General features: G+C 30.4%; 1 protein-coding gene across 1 annotated transcript in view; it reads left to right on the forward strand.

Moving 5' to 3' along the window:
- The window catches only part of LOC109851334 (splicing factor U2af large subunit B-like), an 18279-nt gene continuing 17758 nt past the window's right edge, over positions 10192-10712 (forward strand). Inside the window, exon 1 of the mRNA XM_020421410.1 lies at positions 10192-10263. Coding sequence (XP_020276999.1) covers positions 10243-10263 — 21 coding nt within the window. The 5' untranslated portion in view covers positions 10192-10242. The remainder of the gene's footprint in view (positions 10264-10712) is intronic.

Genomic DNA, 10712 nt, shown 5'->3' on the forward strand with positions numbered 1-10712 from the left:
AATTTCTATCGTTTTGAGTATTTGGTCGTCTTGTTGACTTGTACGCTTCGTTAACTTATTTCATATGCTCGTTAGTTTCTTCATGGCACTTGGAGCTGACCGACAAGCGCGGCGGGCACTTGGAGCTGACCGACAAGCGCGGTGGGCACTTGGAGCTGACCAACGCACGTGAGCTGACTGACGAGCGTGTTCAGTTACTTGGAGTTGATCGACGCGCGCGAGCTGACTGACGAGCGTATTCAGTCACTTGGAACTGACTGACGTGCGAGCTGATCGACGGGTGTGACGGCCAATTGGAGGTGGCCGGTGAGCGTACAAGACATAGTTTGTTCGTCATTCCGGTTCATGCACTTGTCAGCGTCAGATAATCCTCTTAGACTCGGATAACGACGTTCGTCATCTTCTCTCCATCTCGAGCTGTGTGCGGATACCTATAGGTATTTTTAGACGCCTACGCATATATCCTAATTATATCATAATTCCATGTAAACTAAATATCCTAATTTTTGTAATAACCTAGTTATATTCTAATTCAACTTCAAATATCCTAATTATATCATAATCTCATGTGAACTAAATATCCTAATTTGGGTATCACAGGGAAAAATTAGGGCTTTTGTTGAATTCTTTTCTGATTAACAGGTAATTTCCTGTCATTTTATGTTGTTAACAAAGTTTCGGAAACGATATCTGATCTTACATTGTCCATATAATGCCATAAGTTTTTAGTTATTTATTTGTTATTTGCTCCATAGTAGAAAAAAGGATTTCGGGAACCACGGGTGAAATTTTTAGTTTTTAGTTTTTTTGTTAAGTTACGGGTCCAAAAATATCACGGCCATTAGCCATTAGCAAAAGGATTATCAGTTTATGTGACCAAACTTTTAGCTTAGATCATGCTTCCTTTGTTTTAAACTAAATATCTCAGGAAAAGATGTCATTATTTTCTTATTAGAAGGGTCGTGTGAACTGAATGTTTATATTAATCTACAACTTCAAACTTCAAACATCAATCCTTTCACTTGATCATAAAGTTGAAAGAAAATCCAAATCCTAATGTTACTGATTTATAAAATTCAAACATCTATCCTAATCTTATATATTTGCATTTGTTATCTACTCGTGCAATATCTTATATCTCTATATGTGTGTATGTGTATATACATACATACATATACATATACATATAAAGAAATAACACAACTGTCATAGCAATTTTGTCTCCCTTAAAGCTTCATTAGGTATGCCCCTTTGTTGTATTTATTGTTTTTTAGTAATGTTATTTATATGATCCAATTCTGATATTTACATCCCTTTGTTATATTTATTGTTTTTAGTAATGTGATTTATATGATCTGATTTTGATATTTGTTATTTAGTAGCTTATATATGCATACTTTCTTTTACCTTTTATTTTACCATGATAAATTACTAGCTTAATAAAAAATTAATCACATAAAGAAATAGATTGAAATTATAGAAAAACCTATCGGATATAAAAGTTTCTCGACACAATTTAAGTAGTAGATGTTTTTATAGAGAATTTTTAACACACACAACTTGTTTTTCTGCTGAAGGTTGTGGGCATCTGCAAACTTGCTTTAGTGCTCATCAAAAGATCATAAAGTACAAGCAGAGTTGCTAGGTGCAAGCAATTACTTATCATACGTCTCCGCTCCTCACCTCGAGGAGATTCTCCACTATATTACACAAATAACTACACAATCGATTTTCAAAGTTCACCAAAAACTTTTATAATACGTACGTTGTCAATCCTACAAGCTACACTCCTCTAAGTGTTGGACTACCCGTGTTACATTCCTCAAGTGTTTTGATTTACCACATCTCCCTAGGCTTTACTACCAACCCACTCCTCTTGGAATTAACACCGGTCTCTCTCCAACAGCTCCTCTAAGTATTCTTGTGTATCACAACGTGTTCAACAATAAGTTCAAATAAGGATTTGTTCTCTAAACAAGTGAGAACGAATATTAAGCTCTCTCAATGAAAACACTCTCACAACCAAAATATACATAGGGCCTGTTTGGTTATTTCCTAAAAAGCCAAGAAATAGAAATGAAAACCAAGAAAACTCAAAAAATACAATTTCATTCATTTCCATCCCTAAAACCCACACATAACATCTAATAAAATATTATTTTTAGGGAAAAATGCTTCCAGCCCCCAAAAGCTTAGGAAACGTGCTTCCCACCCCCAAGACTTTGTCAACGGGTGTTTTACCCCCAAAAATAAAGATTTTGTTCTCTGAGCCCCAAAAACACAAAACCCAAGGAATTAAAATATGTGAAGACCATAATACCTTTCTCTCTCTCTTTCTTTTATTATTAAAATATGATGAGGATTAATTTATTATTTTCGTTTTCTCTCTCTCTTTATCATGATGTACTAAGATGATAGTTGAAATAATTAATGAGGATTATTTTATTATTTTCGTTTTTTATTATTTTGGTTGTTTGTATTGGGAGATTGTTAAATTTACGGGTTAATTGTTAATGTTATGAATTAATTGTTAATATTACGGATCAATTGTTAAGGTTATGAATTCTCTCTCTCTCTCTCTCTTTCTTTTTTTTATTAAAATATGATGAGGATTATTTTATTATTTTTGTTTTCTCTCTCTCTTTATCATGATGTACTAAGATGATAGTTGAAATGATTGATGGGGATTATTTTATTATTTTTGTTTTTTATTATTTTGGTTATTTGTATTGGGAGATTGTTAAAGTTACGAGTTAATTGTTAAGGTTACGAATTAATTGTTAATGTTACGGGTCAATTGTTAAGGTTATGAATCCTCTCTCTCTCTCTTTCTTTTTTTATTAAAATATGATGGGGATTATTTTATTATTTTTGTTTTCTCTCTCTCTCTTTATCATGATGTACCAAGAGGATAGTTGAAATGATTGATGAGGATTATTTTATTATTTTTTGTTTTATTATGGGTTTGTTGTTAAGGTTATGGGTTTGTTGTGTAGGTTACGGATTTGTTGTTAAGGTTACGGGTTTAATTATTAAGGTTACAGGTTTAATTGTTAAGGTTATCGGTTTAATTATTAAGGTTACGTATTTAATTATTAAGGTTACGGGTTTAATTGTTACGGTTTATTAATTGTTAAGGTTACGGTTTAATTGTTAAGGTTACGGGTTTAATTGTTAAGGTTACGAGTTTAATTGTTAAGGTTATGGATCCATTCTCTCTATTCCTCGTAACCTTAACAATTAAACCCGTAACCTTAACAATTAAACCGTAACATTAACAATTAAACCGGTAACCTTAACAATTAAACCTATAACCTTAACGATTAAACAGTAACATTAACAATTAAACGGTAACCTTAACAATTAAACCGTAACCTTAACAATTAAACCCGTAACCTTAACAATTAAAACCGTAACCGTAATAATTAAACCCGTAACCTTAACAATTGACCCGTAACCTTAACAATTAAACCCGTAACCTTAACAATTAAACCAGTAACCTTAACAATTAAACCGTAACCTTAAAAATTAAACCGTAACCTTAACAATTAATAAACAGTAACCGTAATAATTAAACCCGTAACCTTAACAATTAAATACATAACATTAACAATTAAATCCGTAACCTTAACAATTAAACATGTAACCTTAATAACAAATCCGTAACCTACACAACAAACCCATAATCTTAACAACAAACCCTTAACCTTAACAACCAACCCGTAACCTTAACAATCAATGCATAACCTTTACAACCAACCATTATCCTTAACAACGAATATTCTGAAAATACGAAAAGAATAAAAAACAAAAATAATAAAATAATAATCCTCTTTAATCATTTCAATATCATCAAAGAAACATCATGATAGAGAGAGAGAGAGAGAGAGAGAGAGAGAGAGAGAGAGAGAGAGAGGATTCATAACCTTAACAATTGACCCGTAACATTAACAATTAATTCGTAACATTAACAAGTAACCCGTAACTTTAACAATCTCCCAATACAAACAACCAAAATAATAAAAACCGAAAATAATAAAATAATCCTCATCAATCATTTCAACTATCATCTTAGTACATCATGATAAAGAGAGAGAGAGAGAGAGAGAGAGAAAACAAAAATAATAAAATAATCCTCATTATATTTTAATAAAAAAAGAAAGAGAGAGAGAGAATTCATAACCTTAACAATTGACCCGTAACATTAACAATTAACTCGTAACCTTAATAATTAACTCGTAACTTTAACAATCTCCCAATACAAACAACCAAAATAGTAAAAAACAAAAATAATAAAATAATCCTCATTAATCATTTCAACTATCATCTTAGTACATCATGATAAAGAGAGAGAGAGAAAACAAAAATAATAAAATAATCCTCATCATATTTTAATAAAAAAAGAAAGAGAGAGAGAATGGTACTATGGTCTTCACATATTTTAATGTCTTGCGTTTTGTGTTTTGGGGGTTCAGAGAACATAATCTTTATTTTTGGGGGTAAAACACCTGTTGACAAAGTCTTGGGGGTGGGAAGCACGTTTCCTTAGTTTTTGGGGGCTGGAAGCATTTTTCCCTTATTTTTATCCAACAACTCATACACCACATCTAATAAAATATTATTTTTATCCAACAACTCATCCATCACATCCACCACATCTAATAAAATATTATTTTTATCCAACAACTCATCCACCATATCTAATAAAATATTATTTTTATTCACAACATCACTCAACTCATCTTATATCATCATTTTAAATCACTCATATCATCCAATAAGATAGTGACAACTCATCTCATCTCATTAACATTTCATTTCCACTCATTTCCTCCCAAAAAGCTAGGGAAATAATTTCTTTAAGTGTGGGTTACATCATCCAATAATATAATAATAACTCATCTCATCTCATCTATTTTCTTATTTTTAACAATGAACCAAACAAAAGAAAACAACCTATTACAATAAATATGTTTCTTATAATTCATTTCCTTATTTTTTTTGCCAACCAAACAACATCAAAACAAGTTTTCTTAAAAAATCACTCACATTATCCTATAATAAATTGACAACTCATCTCATCTCATCTTCATTTCTTTGATTCCCTTCTTTTTTTAGCAAACCAAACACTCCCAAAACAATTCCTCTTAGAAATAGTTTTCCATTTCTTTGATTTCCCAATTTTTAGGCAAACAAACAGACCTTTAATGTGAAATACTTAAGCTCAAATGGTTGTGTGTGTAAATAATGAGTATAATGAAATCAAAGTTAAACTCAAATCAATCTAGCACAAATATATGAGAATCAAAATAATAAATAGCTAGAGGGTGAGTTTAGAAAAATTTCTCTAAAACAAATAGGGGTAGAGATTTGAAGATGAAATCCTTCTCTTTGTAAAACTCCTTCAAATAAATAAACACACTTGTTTTTCTCTTAAAATCCCTTAAACAAACTTGCAAAACCTCTTTCTAAACTTTCATAAAGAAACAAATGCGTTATGAGGGCTATATATAGCCTCTCGAAAGAAATCAGCCAAAAACTAGTCGTTACAGCCAAATGACCATTGACCGGTCAACTTATCTTTTGGATCGGTCGACTGATAAGTCTGTAAAACTTAGGCTGTAAAAACTGGACTGGTCAGTCGACTGATATTTTCTATCGATCGATTTATACATTATATCGGTCGACTTAAAACACTATTCACAAAAACCTGAATTTTAAAAAAGATAATTTTCTAAATTCGTTTTAAAATAGTAAAACAACTCCAAAAGTAGCAAAATTTGGGACAATATTTATATATATGAAAATAAACATGTTAGAAAAGAAATTTCTAAAATAGCACTTCGCATTTATGAAAACTCACTGTTTTACAAAGCGGTCAAAAATACGAGTTTGGTAAGTACTTGATTTTGATTAAATTTCTTCAAAAAAGTTTTGAGATACTTTTAAATGGATTGATATACTTTAGAAAAGATGTAAAACAATATCATTAAGTCGATAATCTAAAAACACGATATATTCTCAAATAGATGTGTGATATGATAAATTGAAATAACGTGTACGTGCATGTTTTGAGCTTCAAGTATAAACACATAAAGTACAAATCTAAACTAATATACCCAAGATAAATATCTTCGTTTAGCTCAATCTTGGTAGCGAGGATGAAGCACGATGTTGTCTTTGACTTGAATTGTGACAGTTTCATTCTGATTTCCTTCCAACCTTCAATAGGATGTCATCGTTGAAGCGCAATTCCAACCAACCTCCTACCTGGATTCATGTTGGAGGAAAACACAAATACTAGAAAACAAAATTAGAAATTATTTGTTAATTATCAAAACTAGATTAGAAAGTAGACTCATAAATATAAGTCCTAATTGTCTAATTATTTTATTAAAGAACCTAGATCCGACTACTAGGCTATGCAATAGAACAAAAATGATATGTTAATATTTTAATTGTAATATAATTCAGGCTAAGATCATAAAATGGGCCAACATGCTAGGAAAGAAGTTTTCTTGCCAAAAATATCGTTGCCTCCAACTGAAGATGAGGGGTTCCTCTTCAAGTTCAAAAGTAAGCAATTTTTAATATGGCTATGTTTTGCAATAACAATTAATAAACCCAATGACAAACAATACCTAATGTAGGCATCTATCTAGCTCAACATGTTTTCTCTCATAGACAACTATATGTTGTTTTATTAGGAGGGTTTTTAATAGGAACAATCAAAGTCCTGATAACATCGGACGAAAAATTTAAAGAAGATGAAAGATACATGAAAAATATGGTATATAACGAAGTTCTCCAAACAACAAACAAGTAATTAACTTCAAAGTCACAATAGTTATTCTAGAGGTAATTAATTTATCAGGATAATTAGCTATATTTATTCATGTTCATTTCTCTAATTTATAATTTTCATTTTCGTATAACTTTTTTGCTTCAACATGCACTTAATTTTTTTATCACTCAAACTATATTATGATTTAATAATATTCTAAACCTTATGAGAAACAACAATTAATAAATTTATTGTCAAGACTATGGTATATTCTAAGCTAGTGGTCAAGACTAACATGTATATTTTAATCTAATTTATAGGAAATATGACTACCACTAATGAATGGCAAATTCAACACACCCAAATAAGCCAGCTCAAGAAGTTTTAGAAAGAATGGACCATTCATCTTAACATCATTTGAAGTGTAGAGACCACTTACAGTAATGCAAAAAGGATCATGGAAATTACTAAGACTAATTTTCATTGACACTAAGGTAAAATAAAAATATTCTTTATGTTATATTACTTGCACAACATTCCCACAGATCATATAGGTATTGTTAAACCTCAATATCTATTAGGTAAATTACATTGAAACCCTAATAACTTTCATAATGCCTTTTTGAGTAGTTTTTTTGTTTACATATAACTAATTAAAATATAACATATAACTTAGTATTAATTAATTATATTTTACAATCATTGATCTTTAATGTTAATAATGTTTGCAGGGTAATAAAATACAGGGATTTATGTATGGAGAGACTATCGAAAAGTTTAGAGATATGCTTTGAAAGAATCAAAATATTCTCATTTTAAATGGAGACGTGAAATGAATAAACCCAGATTTTCCAAGAGTCCATAAGTCACTTGAATTAATATTAATAAAAGACGTATCTATCAAAGAAGCATCAACTAATTTCCATTTGGAAAAAATATTGAACAACTTTGTCCCAATTGAAGAAGCATTTTCTATAGAAGAAGCAACAAAAATTAGTAAGTACTTAAAATTTCATACTTTATTCTTCAATACAAAATGAGATATTAATTTATGGAGTCATAAACTTTTTATAAAATTACTTGCAAATGTTCTTGCAATAACAACTAACATAAAGCCGATGATCAACTATATTACAAGACGTAACAAACCCGACAATAGGAGGGAAATCACGATAATGGATAAAATGTATATTCATGATACTTATTTTCAATATCATAAGGAAAAAAAAAGATTAGCAATCTTTCTTTCTCATGTACAGTGGAATGACTATGCACACAACTTTATTCGGGAATTTGACTACAAATGAAGGATTTCTTGAAGCCAAAGCAATGATAAGCCTATAATAGCATTAACAGAATTTAAAATCTCCATCAACGCTCTCTCTATATAAAAAATCTCTATATATCATAACAAAAGGATCTCCATCAACACTCTTTATAAATGTAAAAAATTTCAAATTAGTAATATTATGCAGACATCACAGAATTCAATACATGTATAATATTAGAAACATATTCTTATTAACACATTTAAACCTAACTAAAATTTGTCATTATATAGACACACTATTGCACATTTAAGGCAAAGATAAATACTATTTTAAATAAACTCGAGTCATGGTTCTATACTTGCAAAGGATGCAATAAGAAGGTAGATAAATGTGTTAATAAAGAGTATCTGAATGATAAATGATGTAGAATTGCTGATAACTCAGTATCAAGGTTAAATAATATGTCTTTTTTTATGACATGAACATAAAATGCAATATTAATATATAACTAGAAATCAACAATGAAAACTACAGGTGTGTAGTTAAGATTCTCGTGAAAAATGACATGAACAATGCAAGGGTAATACTGTTTTATACAACAGAAATTCTTATTGGATGCACAACAGAAGAATTCATTGTAGAGAAAGAAGAGGTAATTCCTAACTTTATTTAAGTAATAATTAGAAAATCAAAAAATTATATATATATATATATATATATATACCTAATCTTATTTAAGTTAAATTAGGAATACAAAGAATTATATATATATATATATATATGAAATTAACATTTGTTCTCGTTGAAACAGAAAAATAATCAAAGTCCACATTTCTGAAAATTTTTGTTGAACATCAAAAAAGACGTTCAAATTCCTGGTGAAGTTAGATGAGAAGACAAAAAGATGAACGAGGCAAAGGAGATATAATAGCACAAGAAATCCAACTCCCACCTTATATCACAATCGATGTAGATGATGAAGATGCGACTCTAGAATTGCCTAAGAAAAAGATAAAGGTGGAGAAAGATCGATATCAACTCAATTAAAATATGAAAACAAAAAGAATGAAGGATAATATTTTTTGAACATTTTATATTATATCTTAATATTTTGAGTAGAGTTACAAATTTTTATAAGGGATTTTCATGCAAAACTTTTAGTAGTTTTATATGCTCATGTGATTGTTTTTATCATATAAAATTATATTATAGTTACAATTAATTTTTACTTTTTGTCTTTTTATTATTTTAAGTCTATCAATTGATGTAGGCTGAGATCTCTTATATATCATTTTGTCGTACTTCTTTTTTTATGTTTGTTTTTTAGCTTATAAAGTCTCAAAATACTGTGCAATTCTGTTTTCAATGCAATAAGAAATGTCATTTCTTTATTACTAGAACTATAGTTAATAATGATATTGTTATTCATGTTTGACTCCATATTATAGCTTGGGATTAGTAGAGTTTGGAATATGACATGTAGCATCAACTTAAGTTATTTTCTTTTACTATTCTGCTTGAATATATTATTGTGTCAATTGATATTTTTTTCTCAGGGAATCAATTAAGGTGTCCCAATTAAGTATATTGATCCCAGTTTAGCACAAAAATCCATTATATTGATTTTTTATAATGTTTAAATAAAAATAATAGCAAATCTAAGAATCCAATTTTACAGATTTAAACTCAAAATGAACCAAACTTATTTATAATAATAAAATAAATAAAAAATAAAATTATTTTGATATTTAAACACGTGCACGTGCATTGCACGTGCATAAAAACTAGTATATATAAATAAAACCCTTTATTGGAGCTTCAAAGCTCCCAAATTATGAGCCCAGAAAATTGGACTGGGCGGATGGAAATCTCATATTGACCAAGTTATCGGATACGGGCCGAAAAAAAAGCTAACCAGGCCGCGGCCCGTTCGACCCACGTAAATTCCTCCACGCCGCTTCTAACGTGCTATCTATATAGCAGCGGTCTCTCGCCCCTTCTAAAGACCGGAAAACGCAGAAAAACCCTAGCGCTAGTTTCCGCGGTGAGAGAGGAAGCGGAGAGAGAAATTTCAATAGAAAGAGGAGCAGTCATTAACGATGGCGGAGTACGAAGAGAGATACGAAGGGAACCGACTACGGCGGAGGCTCTCCTCCCCTTCATCATAGGAGCAGCGGTTTCGATGACATGGGCGATTCTAGATCTCAGGTCCAAATTTGCCCTATATCTCTTTGATTTCTTAAATTTCGCATTTATTTGTAGAGAACATAAATTTTGGTCATTTAATGGGTGATGTAGGGGATTTGAAGAGGTTATTAGGGTCTTTGTTGCAGTAATTATTGGTTTGCAATTTTATGTCATGGATAGAGTTTAAGAATGGGCCTATGGTTTTTTTTATTGATTTAAGCTTTGTTGGTTAGCTAATTGATCTTGAGATTTGTGAAGAATTATTTTGGTTTTAGCTAGAAATTAGATTATATGTTTTCTGTTGAGGAGTCAGGTTGTTAGATATTTAGGTTCCTCTTCCATTATAGCCAGCTTTTGGGAGTGACTTCTCCCAGTTCTCTACAAATTATATCACAGAGTCTATCCCGTGCTTTCGAACTCGAAGGAGAATTTTGTCCAAGAATAGTTTAGTGCAAAGTTGAAGGTGTGAA

The sequence above is a fragment of the Asparagus officinalis genome, chromosome 8 (genome assembly GCF_001876935.1).
Source record: "Asparagus officinalis chromosome 8, Aspof.V1, whole genome shotgun sequence".
NCBI lineage: Eukaryota > Viridiplantae > Streptophyta > Magnoliopsida > Asparagales > Asparagaceae > Asparagus > Asparagus officinalis.